Below are 22,222 nucleotides of genomic sequence, written 5' to 3'. Positions count from 1 at the left end.
TGTCCTCCCATTTTGTCATCCCTGCCTCTGCCTTCCTCCCTGGATCTGCTTCAGCTTGGCCCCAGGCCTGCTTCTCTCTCACAACACCCAGCTATCAAAAACACCCCCACACCATGGCTGCAACCAACCACCATGGGCAGCCCCACCCCGGGCTCCCTCTCAATCAGACCTGGGTTTGCTCCCAACCAGGACGTCGCAGTCACAGTCTGGTCAAGCTCAAATATCCACAACAATTGTGCAAGCCTCCCTTGTCCCCTTCACAGACACGTCCCAAACCTGGGGGCCAACCATGGCCTAGCAGCTCCTCACCCATTCCCAAGGCCCTGCACCCTCCAGCCACTTCCTGGTCCGGACCTCTCTGCACTACAGCAGGGCGGTCAGTCTGAGCACACCTCTCATCAAGTACCCCGCTAAGTCTCCCTGTTGCTAACAGGATCACGAGGAAAACTCCCGGCCTGTCCTCCCTCTGCCTGCCTCACCAGGCACTGAGCCCTGCCAGCCTTCCAGCTCCCAGGGGGCCATGCCCCTCACCGAAGGAGCAGAGAGTCAGTGCTCCTGGCTCCCTCCCGTTAGCCCTGCGGATCTGTGCTCGGTTGTCCCTTTTCCAGAGAAGCCTTCCTGACACACGCAGCCCATACAGGCAGTGTCCCCATAGCAGGCCCTCACCGGGCACCACCCGGGCACAGGTCTTCTTTGTGATTTCCCAGCTAGCACAGCACCCGGGGTGTAAAAGCACCCATTTCCTCCTTCCTTCCTGCACAAGCACATGAACAATCAGTTTAACACCGCGTCTCCGCCTCACCAAACCTCGTCAGTGGGCCTGTGGCTGCCGCTCAGCCGGGTGGCCCCACCCCGGTCCTCCCCGAAGCCCAGGACCTCACTTCTGAAACTCCTGCACAAGCCGCTGGGGCTGCTGGGGCCGCTGACCGCTCAGCCTGGCCCAGCACTCCCACGTCTGACCCCACACGTCCCCAGCCTGGAGCCACTGCTGGTCAACACACAAAGGAGCGATCACTCCCCGCTCGGCACCTGCTGGCGATGGGCCTGAGGAATTTGGGCAACAGTCAAGGCTCTAACTGTGCCCACAGCTCCCTGGGGACTCAGAGGCAGTGGGTCTCACCTCCGCGATGGTGCCGGCCAGCCCCGGGTTACACAGCAGCAGCCACCGTCGGGGTGTGATGCCATTTGTCTTATTCTGGAACTTCTCTGGCTCCAGCTCATAAAAGTCCTTAAAGCTGAAACAGAAAAAAAGGCAAGTATCACAAGCTCTATGTTTTGAATAAGGTAAGCAAAAGAACATAAGGAAATCCCCCGAAGATCACGAAGCTCAGTTTTTCTGTTCTGTTTTCTAAAGAGCACAGAGCGTCCGCGTTACCGCACACCTTGACAACGCTGGGCACGGGTGCTTTTCAAAGCACTGCACATTCGGCCACAGAGCGCTCACCACATGGGGTGGAACCCGGCCATCTTCCACGGTGACTGTGACATTGGAGAGGGTACAGGTTGTAGAGCTTGAGAACCGGGGTTTAGTTTCCCCATCTGTAAAATGGGGACACACCCCACTGACAGGCTTGCTGCAGGGACTAAAGACTATTACACACAAAGCCCTTCGGCCAGCACCAGAAACACAGAAGCCTCCACACGGACAGACCCGGTGTGGGGTCTACCTGGTGCTCACGGAGGTGCTCCACACACACCTGGGTTGAGGATGGAGGGAAGGAGTTCCAAGATCACGTTCCACCAAGAGACGGAGGGGGAGCACGAGATCTGACCTAAGGATTCCTCCTTCCTCTCGCTGATGAGCCCTGGCTCTTCTGGCCCTAACCTCCATGCTGTCTAGGCATGGGACACCTGTCCCCAAGTGGGGCACTCTGGCGCTTGGTCAGCAGCAAATGGCTCCAGGAGAGAGCCAGAAAAGAGGAAGGCACTGGTGACAAGAAGCCTCAGCACCTCACCACCACCCGCTGAGTCGGAGCCCCCGACGGCTGTGCCCTGAGCAGTTCAGTCAGTGCCCGTAAGGGCAGCAGGCCCCACCACCATGGGTATGGCTGCTAACAGTCCCAGCGGCAGATCCGGGGTCAGCTCAGGGCAAATGCTGGCCCCACTCACACTGACTGCTTCACAATCTCCGAGTGGATCCTCGCCACGCCGTTGACAGCATGGGACCCGATCACACACAGGTGGGCCATGTTAATCCGCTTGCAGTCCCCTTCCTCGATCACAGACATCCTCCGCAGGCGGTCAACGTCCCCAGGGAACAGGGCGGCCACGTGCTGTTGCCAAGACAGAGAGCCGTGAGCAGGAGGCCCAGGGGCCCTCGGGGGAGATTCCAGCTCCTCCAAGGAAATCCCGGGGTTGCTGCAGCCCAGACCTGCATTTCAGCTCCCGGGACGCACCTCCCAGAGCCCCGAGTGCAGAAGGAAGCTCCTCCATGCTGCACCGCCCAGGGAACGGCCTGCGCTGGCTGGAGGACCCGGCAAACCTGTCCTGCCAGGGGCAGACAGTCGGAGAACCTTGGTGCTGAGGTGTGCCACGGGACTCATGAGGACAAGATGAGAGTGCTGCCCTCCTGGCCTAGGCAGGGTCTAGCCAGTCTGACCAGTTGGAACAACTACTTTTTCACCAGAAGGTTAAAAAACTGAACTACAGGGGTGCCTGGCTGGCTCAGTAAGTTAAGTGTCTGCCTTCGGCTCAGGTTGTGATCCTGGGGTCCTGGGATTGAGCCCCGAGTTGAGCCCCAGTCGGGCTCCGCGCTCAATGGGGAGTCTGCTCCTCTCTCTCCCCCTCTGCCCCTCCCCTCACTCATGCTCTCTCTCAAATTAATAAAAAAACCTTAAAAAAAAAAAAGAACTACAGACACACCTGGATTCTAAGTTGCCCTTTTCGTGCACCATTCTCCTCTCCGCAGGTAACAGAGAAAAGACAAATGCTGCTTTGTTTCCAAATCACCCAAATGCCGCTATGATGTCCCAGGACAAAGACATTTCAGGAACAGACACATCTGAGCCCCACTCGGGAATGGGAATGTTTTAAAAAGACCTGAATCCATGACTCCCACATACACTGCAGAGCTCTAGGTGTGGGGACTAGGCATCACCTCTGCTGGGTGACAGCCCCTGGACCCCAAAGTCCTCTGCTGGGCAGAGGCTATTCAAGAAATAAGGCCCCTGTCCCAGGCCAGATCATTCCATGTGGACAGGAGGGCCCTCCACCTCTGCCCACCACCTCCATCCCTGACCACGACAGGAGGGATGGTCATGCAGCAACCCCCAAGCTCCCACCCACATCCCTGCTGCTCACATCCAGGTGCCTCTGGTTGATGGCGTAGATGATCTCCAGGTGCCGTGGCAGGAGCTTCTCAAACATGGACACGGGCCAGCGCTCTAAGGCCTCGGGTAACACGGTGTGGTTGGTGTATGCACAGGTCTTCTTTGTGATTTCCCAGGCCTAGAACATTCCAACGTGTTTTGTTTAGAAACAGTTCTTCTACCAGATGCCTAAGCAAGGGGCAAGTCCAAGATCAAAGGGAGATGTTTGGATCCCACCAGAAAGGGGCCCAGTCAGCTAGCTGTACATCTCTGCTCTCTGGGGCCTGTCTAGAACCTCAAAACCTACAAGTGAGCCCCATGCCCTTCACATTTCAGACATGACCACGTACATTCTACTTCCTGACAGAGCACACACACATATATGGGTAACGCTTACCTCACCACCTGGCATCATTCACTGACTCACTTTTCTTCTGTAAACTATTTTTTATTGGTGAACAAAGCAGAACACCAATCTTCTACTTTACTTCCACCCAACAGATCTCACACCCAGTCCAAGAACACTGGGAACCTGTGTGACCTCCCTCCACTGGCCAGGAGCGGACGGGATCATGGGGTGGGGAGGCGCCCAGCCCCATCTGGAAGTGCACCCCAAACCAGAGAGGGGCTCTGGGTTCTACAAAACGATGTAAAAGTTGTTCTACAGTTTTACATGTTGATTTAAACTAGATTAAGAAAATCTATACAAGTATCTAGGACCAAATGAGTCAGAACAAACTTATAAAAATGTAAACAATGTGTTTCTTTATACTTAGTACTTCTGGGGGTTTTGTCACAATTCTAAGATGAGAAAAATGTATGTGAGAAGCTCTAAGAAGTGTCAGGATCCTTTTCCTGTCTTCTAGAAAATTATTTTTATGTGCCTTTGACCACTGCCCCACCCATGGTGTCCTGGTCCCTTGGGAGAAACCCCAGACCCACTCGGGGAACATCCTCCTCCCCACGGCTGTCTTCTCAGGGACAATGTCCCTTTCTCCCCAGGCCACAGGGGAAAGGCCCTCCTCAGCATCCTAGGGGCATCTCAGTGCTCACTACTATTGTTGGGACAGGCCTGAAGGTGAAGGGGACAACGACACCACACGTGCCCAGATCTGTGGGGAATACTGTCACCCCATGTGCCCAGGTCTGCGGGGGACACCATCACCCCACATGCCCAGGTCTGTGGGGAACACCATCACCCCATGTTCCCAGCCTTTGGCGCTCACCTTGTCCCAGTCCACTTTCTCCACGTCCACCAGTATCCGCATGAGCTCAGGGATGGCAAGGGCTGGGTGGGTGTCGTTCAGCTGGATGGCAACCTGCAGTTTACACGGGGCAATCCCCCTCAATCCCCTTGCCTGCATGGGTGCCACCATGGTCAGTGTGTACAGAATGCGGGTCTCAGCCGCCCACCCCTGAGGAGCCTGGTTGATAGGGCCGACAACGGGAGCTGAAAGCATGGCAGAGGTGCTGAGCCCAGCATGACAACCAGCCAAGGAGCAGAGAGTACAACAGGGCCACAGGGGCCACAGGGAGGGGCCAGGAAGACCCTGTAGGCGAGCTCCTCAGCAGGACCTTCAGCCTGCCTCCAAGGCCCTCCTCATGCTCTCCACAGCTCCCCCTGACCCAGAATGTTCCTCCCAACTAGGGTATGTTGGCCTTATTTAAAGTCACGGAACCCTGGACGCCTGGGTGGCTCAGTCGTTAAGTGTCTGCCTTCAGCTCAGGTCATGATCCCAGGGTCCTGGGATCGAGCCCCACATCGGGCTCCCTGCTCAGAGGGGAAGCCTGCTTCCCCCTCTCCCACTCCCCCTGCTTGTGTTCCTGCTCTCGCTGCGTCTCTGTCAAATAAATAAATAAAATCTTTTAAAAAAATAAAAAAATAAAATAAAATAAAATCACGGAACCCAGCCTACCAAATGCATCACGATTTGCCCATGGGAACCTTTTACAGTGTCCCTTGCTGCTCCTAAGGATGCCTTGTGTGGCCCTAATCAGGGAGGAGGAGCCCGGCCCCTAATGACAAGGAGACCAGGATAAGGGGGGGCTGCTGTCCTGCCCATCCCCCTACCTACCCAAGGCCCAGCCTTGAGGAAGAAATCGAGCCTGGGAACGTCCTGCCTTTCTGCACTGGGTTCAAGGCCCATCCACAAACCAACCTTGTCTGGGAACGTCTCAAAACAGGTTCTCACTGGGTCCCGGCAGCCGAACTTGGAGGACTTAAAGCGTCGAATGATGTCCTGGAGGGTGGCAGCCACCACAAAGTACTCCTGCTTCAGGCGGAGCTCCTTCCCCTCGAAGAACTGCAGACAGGGACAGCGCTAGCACCGACAACAGCCAGCAGGGCCGCCGCAGGCCCTCGAGGGACCCCCGCAACCCCAGGACCCAAGAAGGGCAGCAGGCCGAGGGATCCTGCTCCAGGGACTGCAGGGGCACACGTGTGCATGGAATGGGAGCCTGTGGGGGCCAGCACAGTGCTGACGCCTCTGTCCCCACCATCCTGAGCCCCAGTCAGGTAATCTGCAGCTCAGGGGCACAGGCGTTAGGTGACGATGGCCTACCCTGCATGTGATCTTCAGACAGGGAGGCAGCCAGCACAGGACCACACTGCCCTGTGTGAGGACACCAAGCACGCAGGTCTCGTTCCTTAACAGCCAGAGCCAGAGCACAAGCTCCAAAGCATCAGGGTTCGTGGCGGGGAGGTGAGGATGGGTGGGTTTGGCTGTAAGCCTTTCAGCACCAATGCCCTTTGCTGCTAATGTGCACATGCTACGCGGATTAAATAGAAAACACACAACCCACTCAGGCAAATTCCAAGGACTCTTGTCTGGCAACAGTAACAAAGCCAGTGGACACTAAAGTTGGTGGCAATGGAGACAGTGGTTGTGACTCCATCTAGTGGGTGGGGGCACATACTAAAAGCTTTTCAAACCATGACTGGCATATGTCTCAAGGCATCACTGACAAACAGGGACTGCTATCCCCACTTGAGAAATGGGTCACACAACTCTCGGGGAAGCGGCATCACGTGGCAGGAGAGCAGAAGCCGGCTGCACGGGAGGTCTGACAAGCTCACACATCCCCCACACGTTGCCCTGCATGTGGCCCCCTAGAGAGTCAGCCCTCAGACTGCAGACGTGTGAGAAGAGCCCACAGGCCTCCCGAAGCGTCCCCTTAGGGAGAGGGCAAGGGGAAGATGCTAACAGGCGCACTTGGACTTGTGGGGCTTCATCAAGCATGCAGCGCCATCCTCACTCCAAGGAGCCACATGAGGGCCACTGGTGGCCACTTATGTGGTCTCACCTGAGAACTGTGGTCCTTCTAGAGAGCCCCAGCCTCCCCGTGCACTTTCCTAGCAGATGAGAACCAACCATGTGAGCTACTCACATTATCATTTGGATACAGGACTCTGGAGATGTTCTCGGCCAGGTTCCTGTCCAGGACTGCCTCGATGTAGCCACCCACATTAACTGTGCGCAGAGACGGTAAGGTCAGGACCCATGGGCCTTTCCTTGACTCCCCATGTGCCCTCGGCCCACAATTTCTCCCTCACTTCCCTGAACCATGTGAGGGGCATTCCGGAACAGGAGGTGCCCCCAGAGCCATGGTCTCACTGCGCCCTCACACACCCTACAGGGCCCCAGGCCCCTCGCTCCTTCCTGAAGGTGCAGGGTCCCAGGAGCACTGGCTTTGCTTGTGGGTGCTCCCTGGGAGGCCCCAGTGCTCTGAGGAGCCTGCCCTCTGCCCTCCACAGAGGGAGCCTTGTGCTCTCTGCAGCAGGGACAGTGCAGACATGACAAGAGCTGCGCGGGCAAGTCTGGGGGAAGCCACCCAAAAGAGACAAGAGGGGCAGAACGCACAGTCATGGAGCTTGAAGTCGTTGGGTGCCTTGGCGGACCATAGCCTCATAGTGTTGACGGTGTTGTTCCTGTAGCCGGGCACCGGGGTATCGTAGGGCATGGCCAGCACGACCTGGCCAAGGAGAGATGGTCCGATCAAGTCAGCCCGAGACACAGTTCCCGGTCCCAGCCTCCTCATCCCACCAGCAACATTCTGCTGCCTGCTGGTGGCCAACCTGCGTGCCCTCTGGCTGTTCTCCTTCAGCCCCAGACGCCTGCCACTCGCCCTGTGCCAGGGCAGCCCAGGCCAGGAGCACCTGTGGTGGCCCTGCAGGGAAGGTCCTGACCACACTCTTGAGGTCACATCTGTCTTCTCTAGATTTACCTCCTTCAACATTGGCATTAAGAACTCTTCCCACTCAGCTGCTCAAGCGGCCACTGTGTCAACCTCACTTATGCTCTGTTAGTAGCCACACCTCCTGAGTCCTCGTCCTCTGCCCTCCACACTGTCCCTCTTCTTGCTCGACCCTGCTTGTGCAATTTCAGGACTCAGCTAACTTCTCCACAGATGGCTTCTATTTGTTTCCCAATGTCTGCAGAAGGCCTTGACCTCTAATCCTCAGAGAAACCAAACCAGCCCACACTCTACTCACAACAGAAAATGCAGGGCCTGCTCTCCCCCCACAGAGCCTGCCACCCCCACCCCCCATTCCCTTCTGTCCACAAGTATCTGCTTTACTCTTAGCAAGAACAGGAAGATACGCACAAGCCTCAAGGTCACTTCCAACCCTCAGACCCTCCAACGGGGCTTCTCACACTCAGGCATGCCCGTGGGGGCTCAGACAGGTTCCCCTATGTGGCTTTATGAGATGAAATCCACTCTTACAGCCAAAAGGATTGCATGATAGCATTGCTAGAGCCTTAGTATCGCCTTTCCCCTCCCCTCCCCTCCCCTCCCCTGCCTCCTGGTTCCCACAGCCTTGTCCAAGCCAGTGACAAGCCCTGCAAAGCATCCCTAACCACCCCTCCTTCCCTCTCCAGGGCCAGCCCTCCAGGTTAAGGCCCCCACCACACTCTTCCTGAAATGCCCCCATGGTCTCTGTGCTTCCCTACATACATGATATGCTCATCTTCTACAAGCACATGCACTGGGATAACTGACCCCTTCTCTGTTCTTTCAAATTAAATACAACTTATTATGGCATTTTAGGCCTCCATAACATGACTCCAGCTAGCTTTAGCCTATGCACCCTGTTTAAAACTTAGGCTGCAGAAAACGTGGACAACTCACTTTTCCGTGCCCGGCACTTCCCCAGTCTCCTGGGCTCACCTCCCCACATCCAGATGACTGAATCTTGTTCGTTACAGCTATGCCCCCATGAAGGCTCTCCTGCCTCCTCCGTCTGCCCCCTAAGACCACCCAGATGTGCACTATCTGTCGTCCCAGAGCCTGGACTAGACTGTCCGTGCTCTCGTCCTGGTCCCCTTGTCAACACCCATGCCCCGTTCTGGGACATCCACCCAGCTCACCACACTGCCCAGGGCTCTGACGACTCAGCAGTGGTGGGTGATACCCAGGAGACACCACTAAGGCCTGTGCTGTGTGCTGAGTGCCCGCATCAAGCGACATGCTGGGGGGCTATCCATGTCCCCCAGGGAATCGGTGCCCTGCCCGTCACCACACTGTCCTGCTAGCCAACACCGGCTGGTCTCAACTCCGACACAAGCCCCTGTTAAAGTGCAAAGCCTGGGGCTTCCACGGAGCCTTTCTCACTGTCTGGGCGGCTCCCGACAACGTGTAAGAAGCAGGTGTATGAGGACAAAGCCTCCCAGGCTTTCACCTCGAGTCAGGTCGTCTGCGGAAACAGCACATGTCCCACTCCCGAAGGGAAGCTGGTGGGACAGTGAACTGTGGCAGTCCCTCACTGAGCCCCCCACCTCCCCGGGGGTGCCGAGGTGGCTACCTGGGTGTCCAGCCACTTGACGCCCTCCAGGCAGTGCTCCACCCGCCCGTAGAAGTGCACAGGCAGCATGTACTCCGGCCGGGCCTTCTCCCAGGGGTTGCCGTAGCGCAGCCAGTCATCGGCCTCCTCCACCTGGAAAGGGGCCAGCAGTGAAGGCAGCTCTCGCAGGGGGCGCTGGGGAGACAGGCCCTCAGCCCACATGGACCACACTGTCTAGACGGTGCCGCCTGGCACTGAAATAAACCACAGCCTGCCTACAAGGCAAAGATTTCCAGTTCTGGTCAAGGCCTCGTGTTCAAAAGTTAACATGCTGGACCCTTAAAGAAACGAACTCAGAAAAATGCATTTAGGTAAAAAGACATTAAGAATCACCCGAATGTAACAATAAAAAGGAATGAAGTCCCGTTGCATGCTGCAACATGGGTGAACCTCACATACACACGGAGTCAAAGAAGCTCCCGTAGCGTATGGCTCCATTCACAGGAAATGTCTAGAATAGCCAAATGCATAGAGACAGCAGGTAGATCAGTGGTTGTCAGGTGCTAGGATGTGACTGCAAATCCATGCGGGACTTCTTTTTGGGGTGATGGAAGTGTTCTGGAAATAGACAGTGGTAATAGCTGCCCAACTTTGTAAATATATTAAAAACCACTTGGTAACTCAATAAAGTTGTTATTTAAAAAAAAAAAAGAATCACCGGAGCCCACTGCTTGGAAAATGACACCACAAATTAGTGGGGACAGGGGCTGGGCTGTCTTTGCCGCAGGAGTGCCTGGACACACCACTGGAAGAAACTGCTTTTCTGCTAGGCCTTCCATAAAGCAGCGTATTTTTCAAAAACTGCACCTGGTAGCATCCAAAATCAGTAAATACACAAAAAAGAATCCCACAAATAAAACCAAAAGTAGCCCCACAGATCTAACAATCTTTGAGTAGAAGCATTTGGTGGGGTTGCAATGGAATAAATTAATTTGGTAAGCAGTGAATAAAGAATTATAAATATAAATTAAAATTTAAATGAGAGCCCTTCTTCAAATTTTTTAAAAAGATCTATTTATTTATTTGAGAGAGGGAAACAGAAAGCGCACACACATGTAGGGGGAGGGGCATAGAGAGAGAGAATCCTAAGCAGACTCCGCGCAAAGTGCGGAACCCAACGTGGGGCTTGATCTCACAACCATGAGATCACGACCAGAGCCAAAACCAAGAGTCGGACACTTAACTGACTGAGCCACCCAGGTGCCCCAGGTGCCCCTTTCTTCTTCAAATTTAACAAGCAACCCTAAGTACAGGCATACCTTGGAGATATTGGTTTGGCTTCAAACCACCAAAATAAGGTGAATATAGCGATAGAGAGAGTCAAATGAATGTTTTGGTTTCCCAGTGCATATGAAAGTTACATTTACATTACACTGTAGACTATTAAGTGTCCAACAGCATTATGTCTTAGAAAACAATACCCTGGGGTGCCTGTGTGGCTCAGTCATTAACCGTCTCCCTTTGGCTCAGGTCATGATCCCAGGGTGCTGGGATCGAGCCCCGCATCGGGCTCCCTGCTCAGCGGGAAGCCTGCTTCTCCCTCTCTCACTCCCCCACTTGTGTCCCCTCTCTTGCTGTCTCTCTCTGTCAAATAAATAAATAAAGTATCTTAAAAAAAACAACAAACCCCCCCACACAATACCTTAATTAAGAAATATTGCTACAAAATGCTAACCATCATCTGAGCTTTCAGCAAGTTATAATCACTGATCACAGATCATGGGAACAATATAATAATAAAGTTTGCAATATTGTGAGAATTACCAACATTTGACAGAGACATAAAGTGAGCAAATGCTGTTGGAAATATGGGACCAACAAACTTGCTCGATGCAGAGTTGCCACAATCCTTCAAGTTGTAAAAGATGCGGTATGTGAGAAGCACAATAAATTGAAATGCAATAGAACAAGGTGTGCCTGTATGTTACCTTGAGAGTTTTTTTTAAATTTTTATTCTTTAATTTTTATTTATTTTTTATAAAGTAAGCTCTATGCCCAATGTGGGGCTTGAACTCACCACCCCAAGATCAAGAGTTGCATGGTCTACCGACTGAGCCAGCCAGGTGCCTTGTTTTGTTTTGTTTTTTTTTAATGGTTCTTACACAGAAGTAAAAAGTCAAGAAGAATATCTGGTTGCAGTTTTAGGGAGGTGACGTGGCTGAGGTTATTGTTTCAATATGTGCCTCTGCATCGTACTCCTGGCTGGGCTTTTCTGTCTGGTGCAGGCAGCTATTCATCATGGGACCAGCCCTGCCTTTTGATCTGGTGCCATGTCCTTGTACATTAGTGAGATTCTCCAACACCAAAGCCTGGCCATCTCCTGCAGAGTACGTCCATGAATTGTTTGCAGAAGCAGCATCTCCTCGACTACGGGGGGGGGGGAAGGGGGGAGGCCTCCCAGGGGACCCCCATCTCTGCCCCCATGGCTAACAACACTGCTGTCTGACCACTGTCTGCATTCAATTCTGCTACAGCTAAACTCAATTAAAAACTGGCTCCCATGAAAACAGGGTGGGAGGAGGGTGAGTTTATAACTCACCTATCATCCCACAACTGTCTTTAAGCTGTTATGCAAGATGGCAAGAGGTGGAAGAACGAGAACACCAGAAGAAAGGAATGTCTGTGATCAAGCAAACAAAAGACAACACAAAAATACCTTCCTGCCTATAACCATAACACCAAGTAGGCAAGGAGGGGCCTCAGAGTTTCTGTCTTATGAATGCACGTTGCACAGACTGTAAGGAGCGTGAATGGGCCATAGCACATGGGTGTACAAGGGCTGGGGTGCCTCTGATAGACACACACACATAAGGAACTCTGCATTAAATTACCCAGAATATACCAGGAGCAAAAGTGCAGTGCTAAGGTTGGAGAGAGTATGTCTGCAAATTAAGCAACAGATACAAATCTGTTTTAAGTTTTCTTTTACTGTTAGCCATACTTTTCTTTGTCAACTTTTTATTATGAGTGTTTTCAAACATACAGAAGTGTTAAAAGAATTGGCAATAAACACTCACGCACCTTCAACTTAGGATCCATAACTGTTAACATGTTGCTATACTTGATTTATCACATATCCATCCATCAACCCATTCATTTCTTGATGCATTTCAAAGTCAGTTGCAAATATCTGTACACTTCTCCAGGAACAGTTGAGCATGCACATCATTAAGTACAGTTCATCCTGTGTTTATGTTTTAGGTTAATACATATACAGTGCAATGTATAAACCTGAAGGATACTCTTGAGTTCTGGCAATTGCACCTGCCTGTGACCCAAGCCCCTCAAGACCCAAGAGCTTTCCATCACCCCAGTCTGTTCATGTTCTGTACTACTCTCCTGTTACAAACCTTTTAAACCCAACCACAGTCCTACTTTATATGTCACTTTTAGGCCCCAAATTATATTACATAAACTATCCTCCAATCAAGTGGAATAGCTATGCCTTCCATTTTGAAGTCCTGAATGAGGGAAATGGTCCCCCTGCCCAGTGGAGGGCAATGAGGCTGCACTTTGAGATTAGACTCTTTCCACCGATGTGGTCTTGGCCACCTCAATTTGCTGTGGTTTGATGCTTCAGAATCCAAGCCCACTCTCCCTCAGAGCCACGCTGCTTTGCAGTCCAGCCTCTAAGGACACTCAGGACACTGTCCCGTCACTGGCCATCAGGGAGTGAAGGCAGAAGGCGGGAACAAAACCTATGATAACACTGTTTCTCCACCTACTGTGTGTCAATTGTCCCACTGAGGGTGAACCAGAGGGGCCGCCTCTGCTCCACACTGAGGTACAACAGGGAACCAGCACACAGCACGTGGTGGCCTCAACCCCTGTGCTCCTGTAAGACCAGCTAGGCCCTGGGTCCCTCCCCAACAAGTTTCACAGGCTTCCAAAGTTGTGTGCGATGAGCTCACACAGAACATCAGCCTCTGGCAGCCCATAGAGAACTCTAAGGGAAGCACGGAGGTCACAGGATAGCCCTGACCTGTCACACCTCTGCTTTGCCCTGGACTGGCAGATAGTCCCTCCAGAAAGGAGATCAACATAGAAAAGGCTGAACTGAAAGTGCCTGTTTTCTTGTGCACATGAGAGCTGGAAACAAGTGAAGAAATGGAGTCTCACTCACCTGCCAGCCATCGACAATCTTCTGGTTAAAAATCCCAAACTCATAGCGGATTCCATAGCCATATGCTGCCAGGCCCAACGTGGCCATCGAGTCAAGGAAGCACGCTGAAAATTCCAAACACAAAGCACTTCTTGGGATCAAAGACAATCAGCAGCTTCGAAGCCCACTGGAAGCAAAGCCTAGACACCCACATTAAGTAGGCCCTGGGACACCAGCCTCTGGGTGGCAGACGGCGATTAAAGGCTGACCCGTCAGCTTCAGATTTCATGAAAGGGAAACAGCCCCCTCCCCATCCCTTCAGCTTGAGAGCCGGGGGGGCCGGGCCAAGAGGGTGTTCGGCATGGGGGTGGGGGAGGTGGTGAGGGCAGAAGTGAGGCACCCCACAGACAGCCCCCTCTAGCTTGGCATGCCTCTGAGCACACAGTGCCAACTGCCAGCTTTGTCCTAGAGCCTCATGCAGGCTGAAGGCCACAACAGCTCTACACATTCTACTTAAAATCCAAGTTGTTTGGACAGTAACACCACAAAATAGCTGTACACACCAGTGAAGGCGGCACAGGGATGGGGCTGGGAATGGACGGACATCTTGCCATCTATAAGGACTCAAACACCCAAGAGCCAAAGTTCCCCAAGGCCCCCAGGAAAGTGGCTGAACAGCATGTCACCATAAGGAGCCTTTGTCCCAATCAAAATGTCTTGAAGAGGGCGCCTGGGTGGCTCAGTCGTTAAGCATCTGCCTTCGGCTCAGGTCATGATCCCAGGGTCCTGGGATCGAGTCCCACATCCAGCTCCCTGCTTGGCAGGAAGCCTGCTTCTCCCTCTCCCACTCCCCCTGCTTGTGTTCCTGCTCTCGCTGTCCCTCTCTCTGTCAAATAAATAAATAAAATCTTTAAAAAAAAAAAAAATGTCTTGAAGAAAAAAAAATGTTTTAAAGATTTATTTATTTGATAAAGTGACAGAGAGCCGTTGGGGTGGGGGGGAGGCAGAGGGAGAGGGAGAGACAGTATTAAGCAGACTCCTCACTGAGCATGGAGCCAGATGCAGGGCTTGATCCAATGACCCTGAGATCATGACCTGAGCCGAAATCAAGAGTCAGACACTTAACTGACTGAGCCACCTAGGCTCCCCCAAAAAAACCAATGTTTTAAAATAAGATCCAGAAGGCAGCCTTACTAAACTTCTAGATTAACAAGAAAAAAAAGTCCTTAAGGAGACCGAGGGGTCTGGAGCCTTCCTCGAGCTTGGTGAAATGGGTGCTGTTTTACTGACTGGGAAGATGGCTACGACCAGGAGAATGCTACTGAGGGTGAAGGGGGCTGCAGGGGGCTACGCCCTAGGGGCTTACAGCACACAGGGGCTGCGTGCTGTCCGCCAGAGGGGCACCATGATTCCTTCTGTGGGGGAAGTAAGGTTCAGCTTCCTGTGTGGGATGATCTCATGGCATAAACTAAAGGAGAGCATTTGAGAGCAGGTGTAGGGGACGCACCGGCTTTCCCCCCAAAGAGGCGGAGGCGGGGCAGGCCTTGCAGCTGTCCCCTTACACAGAGCCAGGTGCTGTTTCATTTGGGAGAATCATATGCTGCTTTTGTAGTTACTGAAGAATTTAACTTCAGATTGGAAAACATAAACACATACACATACTCAGATAAATTTTAAGGGGTTTGATTCCTTTACAAAATGACAACTCTCAAAAGGGGCAATAATGCAAAGTGGTAGGGGCCTGAACCCACCCTCCCGTGCCCCCCACACCAGGGCAACATAAAACTTGACTTAACTCTGTTCCAGAAACACTGTGCCCAAGAGCCTTGAAGCACACAGCAAAATCAAATTTCATGGTGACAGTGATTTCCACTTCTAAGTTCTTGGGTTTTTTTTTTAAGTTTATTTATTTAGTAATCTCTATACCCAATGTGGGGCTCGAACTCATGACCCTGAGATCAAGAGCCACATGTTCTTCCAACTGAGCCCACCAGGCACCCCTCCACTTCTAAGTCCTTCACTCAGCTCCCTTTGCCCTGAAAGGCTAGCAAAAATAACTCAAACAGGAAAAACAAAACAAAACTGGATATGCTCTCAAACAGAATGGCCCAAGGGAGCAATATCCTAAAAGGAATGACTCTGCTATTTTGGGGCAATCTGTTTACTACAGTAAAGCAGGAATGGATTGCCAGTGGGGCTGCATTCATAAATTGTGTGTGTGTGTGCACATGCACATGTGTATGTACCTGGGTTTATGTGTGTGCAGATGTATGCATGCACAGATGTATTTGTGTGTGTGCATGCATGTGTGTGTCTATCCATCTTTCTCCCAATTACTGTCTGTGGAAAGTGGTCAGTATATTGGAAACCAACCCCAGCGCCAGCTACCGAACACCAGCAAGCCTGGTCTTCATGATAATTAGGAAGTATCCTTGTGTGAAGGGAAACATAATGTTTTGCATTTTATTCCACTTGGATGACACTCTCCCATCCACTCAGGTCAATTTACCCCGACAAACTGCTGTTGGGAGCACAGGTGACCTCACCCTCACCAGGTGATCAGCGACCAGGGCACCATATCAGGATAGACCATGCCCTAGTCATACGGCGGGGTTACCTGCCAGCCTCCCCAAGCCTCCGTTCCCGAGGCCAGCGTCCTCTTCTATTTCCTCCAGTTCTTCCAAGTCCAACCCCAACTGTGAATAAAAACAGAGGCAACACTTCAATATTAATATCTTCGCACGCAACAGGTGGAAAGATATTAAGTCTTGTCAGTTTATATCAAAGGTTAGAGTCGGCTTTTAGACTTGAAAATCTGATTTTAAAATCTGGCATTTAATCAATGCACGATGATGAAATTTCCAGGTATTTCAAAAGCTGCCAAACTACGGGGGCGCCTGGGTGGCTCAGTCGTTGGGTGTCTGCCTTCGGCTCGGGTTATGATCCCACAGTCCTGGGATTGAGCCCCACGTCGGGCTCCCTGCTTGGTGGGCAGCCTGCTTCTCCCTCTCCCACTCCCCCTGCTTGCGCTCCCTCTATCACTGTGTCTCTCTCTGTCGAATGTATGGATGAAATCTTTAAAAAAAAAAAAAAAAAAAAAAGCTGCCAAACTACATAAGAATTAATAATCAAAATGAAGCTTGGTTTAACAGCCAAAGATATTTATTGCCAGGTTACTAACCTACATATAGTGAACAGATTATAACACATATCCTAAAAATGAAACCAGTGGTTTCAGTAATTCTCTAATTTCATATGGTCTCATGAAATTTATGTGACTTGTTTACTAATTATTTAACTGGCTGTATTTATTATTTGCCTCTCTGAAGTGGCCTCTTCTCTATGCTTAGCTGTGGAGAATCTGTTCTGCCAGGCTTTTAGCATATTCACGAAGTTGTGCAACCACCACTAATTCCAGTACTTCACCACACACACACACAAATAAACCCCATACTCACTGGCAATCATTCCCAGTTTCCCTATTCCCTCAGACCTTGGCAATCACTCTTCTACTTTCCGTCACTACAGATGTGCCTATTCTCGTCATTTCACATAAATGGAAACATACAAACATATGGCCTTTTGTATCTGGCTTTTCAATTAGAATAATGTTTTCAGGGTTGATCCATGTTAGCGCACACATCAGTACTGCTTATCACTGCGTAGCTTTCCATCGTATGACCACTCCACATTTTGTTTATCCATTTATCAGCTGAGGGATATTTAGGCTTGTTCCACTTTTGGGCTATTGTGAATAATGCTGCTATGAACATTCATGTACAATTTTATGTGTGGACATATGTTTTCATTTTTCCTGGAACTAAACCTTGGAGTGAAACTGCTGGTTTACACGGTAATTCTATGCTTAACTTTTTGAGTAACTGCTGAACTATTTTCCAAAGTGTGTCCACCATTTTACTTCCTCCCAGCAGTATATGAGGATTCTAATTTCTCCACATCCTAGCCAACACTTGTTCTCTGTCTTTACAATTATAGCCACTCAAGTGGGTGTGAAGCAGTAGCTCATGGTTTTGATTTGCATTCTCTGATGACTAATGATGCTGAGTACCCTTTCACATGCTTTTTGACCATTTGTATACCTTCTTTGGAAAATGTCAATTCAAGTGCTTTGCCCATATTTAAACTAGGCTGTCTTTTTGTTGTTGAGTTGTAAGAGTTCTTTTTTTAAAAAAAAGATTTTATTTATTTATTTATTTGAGAGCAAGAGAGAGAGAGAGCAGGAGAGCACAAGCAGGGGGAAGTGGCAGAGGGAGAGGGAGAAGCAGGCTCCTCGCTGAGCAGGGAACCCGATGTGGGACTCGATCCAGGGACTCCAGGATCATGACCTGAGCCGAAGGCAGTCGCTTAACCAACTGAGCCACCCAGGCACCCCTATAAGAGTTCTTAATATTCTGGATATCAAATCCTGATGAGATTTATTATTTACAAATATTTTCTATTTGTCTTTTCACTTTCTTCATAATATCCTTTGATGCACAGAAGTTTTTACTCTTGTCCAATTTATTTTTTCTTTTCCTGCTTATGCTTTTGATGTCATTTTTAAGATAATCTACTGCCAAATCATGAAGAGTTACCCATATATATATTCTTCTAAGAGTTTTATGGTTTTAGCTCTTATATTTAGGTCTTTGATCCATTTTGACTTAATTTTTATATATAGTGTGAGAGAGGGATCCAACTTCATTTATTTGCATGTAGACATCCAACTGTTCTAGCACCATTTATCAAAAAAACTTTTTTCTCTATTGAGTGTTTTGGCACCCTTTTCTTTAAAAAGAAAAAAAGCAATTGACTATATAGGCTACCAAAAGCACATGTGACAAAAGAAAAAAACTGGACTTCATGAAAATTAAAAACTTTTCCACATCAAAGGACACTATCAACGAAGTGACAAGATAACCCAGGAAAAAGTATTAGCAAATCATGTATCTGGTAAGGGATTAATATGCAGAATAGAGAACTCCTAAAACTCAACAATAGCAACAAAACAAACAGCTCAATTCAGAAATGGGCAAATGACTTAAACTGACGTTTCTCCAGAGAAGATATTTAGATGGCCAGTAAGCACAAGAAAAGATGCTTAACAACACTCATCAGTAGATAAAGAATATTAAAACCACAATGAGATACTATCTCCCTTAGAATGGCTACTATCAAAAAAGAAAGAAAAAGAACAAGTGTTGGTGAGGATGTGGAAAAATTAGAATTCTTGTGCACTACCGGTAGGGAACTAAAATGGTGTCACCATTGTGGGAAACAGTATGAGGTTTCCTCAAAAAGTTAAACAGGATTACCATATGATCCAACAATTCCACTTCTAGGTATATACCAAAAAGAATTCAAAGCAGGGTCTTGAAGAGGTATTTGTACACTCACGTTCATAAAAGTATTATATTCACAGTAGCTAAAAAGCAGAAGCAATTGAAGTGTCTACAGACAGATGAATGGATAAACACAGTGTGGGATATACATACAGTATATACATACATTCATAGAGTCTTAAAAAGGAGGAAGGAGATTCGGGGCACCTGGGTGGCTCAGCCATTAAGCGTCTGCCTTCGGCTCAGGGTCTGATCCGAGGGTCCTGGGATGGAGCCCCGCATCAGGCTTCTGGCTCCCTGCTCAGCAGCAAGCCTGCTTCTCCCTCTCCACATTCCCCCTGCTTGTGTTCCCTCTCTCGCTGTCTGTCAAATAAATAAATAAAATCTTTAAAAAAAAAAAGGGGGAAGGAGATTCTGACATATGCTACAACATGGATGAACCTTGAAGATATTAAGCCAGTCAGTCACAAAAAGACAAACATTGCATGATTTCACTTATATGAGGTACCTAGAATATCAAATTCAGAAAGTAGAATGGTAGCTGTCATGAGCTTGAGGGAGGGGCTTGAGGGAGGGGAGAATGGGGAGTTAGTGTTTAATGGATATAGAGGCTCAGTTTTGCAAGATGGAAAGGGTTTTAGAGATGGATGGTGGGGAGTATGGTACAATATGAATGCAATTTCTGTTATGTTTATTTTACCACAATTTTGAAAAACTAGGGGAAAAATCAATTGACTCTAAATGTGAGGGTTTATTTCTGGAATCTCAATTCCATTCCATTGTTCTATATGTTTATCGTTATGCCAATACCACACTATCTTGATGACTATAGCTTCATAGTGAGTTTTAAAATTGGGAAGTGTGAGTCCTTCAACTTTGTTCTTCTTTTTCAAGTATGTTTTAATGATTTCTGATCTGTTGCATTTCATCTGGATTTTAGGATCAGTTCGTCAATCCCTGCAAAGAAGACAACTGGAATTCTAGTGGGAACTGCAATAACTATGTAGACAGATTTGGGGAGTTTTGCCATCTTAAGATTAAGTCTTCTAAGACATGGATGGACATGTAATGTCATTTCATTTTTAGGTCTCCTTTAATTTCTTTCAACAATGTTTTATAGTTTTCAGGATGTAAGTCTACATCTCTTATGGAAATTAATTCCTAAGAATTTTATTCTTTTTGATTCTATTTTAAGTGGAATTGTTTTTTTTTTTTTTTTTAAAGATTTTATTTATTTGACAGAGAGAGACACAGCGAGAGAGGGAACACAAGCAGGGGGAGTGGGAGAGGGAGAAGCAGGCTCCCCGCAGAGCAGGGAGCCCGATGCGGGACTCAATCCCAGGACCCTGGGATCATGACCTGAGCCGAAGGCAGTCGCTTAACCAACTGAGCCACCCAGGCGCCCGTGGAATTGTTTTCTTAATTTCATTTTTGGATTGTTCATTGCAGTTATATAAAAATTCAGTTGATTTCTGTATATTGATCTTACATCCTGCAACGCTGCTGTGCTCATTCATTTGTACTAATATATTTTTATTGGTTTCCACAGGATTTTCTAGATGATGTCAGCTGCACATAGAGATAGCTTTCCTTCTTCCTTTCCAATCTGGATGCTTGTTATTTCATTTTCTTGCCTAAATACCCCAGCTAAAACCATCAGTATGATGCTGAGTAGAATTGGTGACAGCAAAATCCTTGGGACAAAGTAGCAGGTTAAATACCAGTTAAATACCAGATGGCTCAGTCAGTTAAGCAGCTGCCTTTGGCTCAGGTCATAATCCTGGGGTCCTGGGATCGAGTCCTACGTCAGGCTCCCTGTTCAGTGGGGAGTCTGCTTCTCTCTCTACCCCTCCCCCCTGCTTGTGATCTCTCTCTCTCTCTCTTTCTCTCTCAAATAAATAAAATCTTAAAAAAAAAAAAATACCAGCGAGGGACACCAGTCAAATAGAGACTGTAGGACACTCTACAGGACAAACCTAGTTTCAACAAATAAACTGCAAGGCAGAAAAGTAAAAAAGAGGATAAGTTTATAGGTTAAGAGAGACTTAACAAACATATCAACCGAGTGCAAATAAGTTTCTGAATAGACTGTTAAAAAATTATAAGGCAGGGGCGCCTGGGTGGCTCAGTTGGTTAAGCGACTGCCTTCGGCTCAGGTCATGACCCTGGAGTCCCTGGATCGAGTCCCGCATCGGGCTCCCTGCTCAGCAAGGAGCCTGCTTCTCCCTCTAACCCTACCCCCTCTCATGTACTCTCTCTCTCTCATTCTCGCTCTCTCAAATAAATAAATCTTTAAAAAAAAAAAAAAAAGGAACTTGCCTGGATCAATCCTTTAAAAAAAAAAAAAAAATTATAAGGCAATCAACAAGTTTGTCAACTGCCTGAAAATTATTGTCAATATCTTAGCGGTCAGAACGGTATGACCCTATCTTTAGAGATACCTGTTGAAACAGCAACAAGTGAAATATGCTATTTGATATTAGCTTAAATAATCTGGGAGTAGCATGGGTGTGAGGGAAACAAGAGAGGTCATGAGTGGGGCTTGAAGATAGGTGGAGGCTGGTGATGGGTATATGGAAGGAGTTCATCATAGCAGTCACTCCATTTTTGTACATAATTTAAACTTTCCATGATAAAAAAAAAATACTTAAATGCACCCATGATTGCTCAGTCAGGAGGGAGCTGCTTCTATTAAAGTTCCAGTTTTTAGTGTAACCTGCTCCCCAGAACTACTTTCCAGCCCTGTACAATAGTGGTAGCATGTTTCACTTTTCACACTACATTATAAATGCGGGGACCTGGGGGAGGAGGCCCATCTAAGCCCTACATCATCATTTGGTTCCCACTCAAAACATTTGGCACTCCATCTTATGACTAGAAGGGCCCAGTAACTGTGTACTTGGAGACATTAAAGTTTTGATCATCAGAAAACCTTTCAAATACAAGATTAATAAAAAGCTTAAAAGTGAGTGAAGTATCACACTTTTAAGAAAAAAAAAGAACATATAAAAGGATATGTGCTACCCTGCATTTTCTAAGTTTCTATAATTAACACATTGTGTAATAAAAATTATAAACAGATATGGCATATTTATGGTATAAACATTCCCTAAAATCTTTACTATCTGTAAGAATTATATAAAGAGAAAATGTTTCAAAAAATAAAACACTTCCTATAGCAATAAATTCCACTGAAGATCTAGACTTTACATGTTCTGTGGTGCTTACAGATGCATTCTGAGATTCATATTCAGTAAACAGTTCAAATGACAAATCACGTACCAGGATAATGTCTATCTTTTTAGATAATTTTTAAATTCTAATTCCAGTATAGTTAACATAGAGCATTATATTAGTTTCAGTGTACAATATAGTGATTCAACAATTAAATACATCACCCAGTGCTCATCACAAGTGCATTCCTTAATCCCCATCACCAGGCTCACCCATCCCCCATCCCTCCCCTCTGTTAAGGATCAGTTTGTTCTCTATAGTTAAGAGTCTTTTTCTTGGTTTCTTTCTCTTTCTTTTTCTTTTTTTTCTTCCCTGCCTGGTGACATGCTGTCTCATCTTTAATGATAGACAAGAGGACCCAGCTAAACAATATCTAAATTCTTTTTTTTTTTTT

The 22,222-nt window shown here is 48.5% G+C and overlaps 1 protein-coding gene across 3 annotated transcripts in view; it reads right to left on the bottom strand.

The window, feature by feature from the left end:
- The window catches only part of PYGB (glycogen phosphorylase B), a 55,535-nt gene that overhangs the window by 11,491 nt on the left and 21,822 nt on the right, over positions 1 to 22,222 (bottom strand). For all 3 annotated transcript variants that reach the window (XM_081833292.1, XM_081833291.1, XM_006745448.3), the window contains 10 exons: positions 15,870 to 15,948; positions 13,274 to 13,377; positions 9,112 to 9,243; positions 7,169 to 7,280; positions 6,696 to 6,778; positions 5,468 to 5,611; positions 4,535 to 4,627; positions 3,301 to 3,447; positions 2,110 to 2,273; positions 1,121 to 1,235 (listed from right to left, as the gene is read on the bottom strand). In XM_081833292.1, coding sequence (XP_081689418.1) covers positions 1,121 to 1,235; positions 2,110 to 2,273; positions 3,301 to 3,447; positions 4,535 to 4,627; positions 5,468 to 5,611; positions 6,696 to 6,778; positions 7,169 to 7,280; positions 9,112 to 9,243; positions 13,274 to 13,377; positions 15,870 to 15,948 — 1,173 coding nt within the window. The remainder of the gene's footprint in view (positions 1 to 1,120; positions 1,236 to 2,109; positions 2,274 to 3,300; positions 3,448 to 4,534; positions 4,628 to 5,467; positions 5,612 to 6,695; positions 6,779 to 7,168; positions 7,281 to 9,111; positions 9,244 to 13,273; positions 13,378 to 15,869; positions 15,949 to 22,222) is intronic.

This window comes from Leptonychotes weddellii, chromosome 10 (assembly GCF_054177405.1).
Source record: "Leptonychotes weddellii isolate Sample4059 chromosome 10, ASM5417740v2, whole genome shotgun sequence".
NCBI classification, from domain to species: domain Eukaryota; kingdom Metazoa; phylum Chordata; class Mammalia; order Carnivora; family Phocidae; genus Leptonychotes; species Leptonychotes weddellii.
The sequence above is the reverse complement of the archived record's forward strand: the minus strand, read 5'-3'. Positions and strand labels throughout refer to the sequence as shown.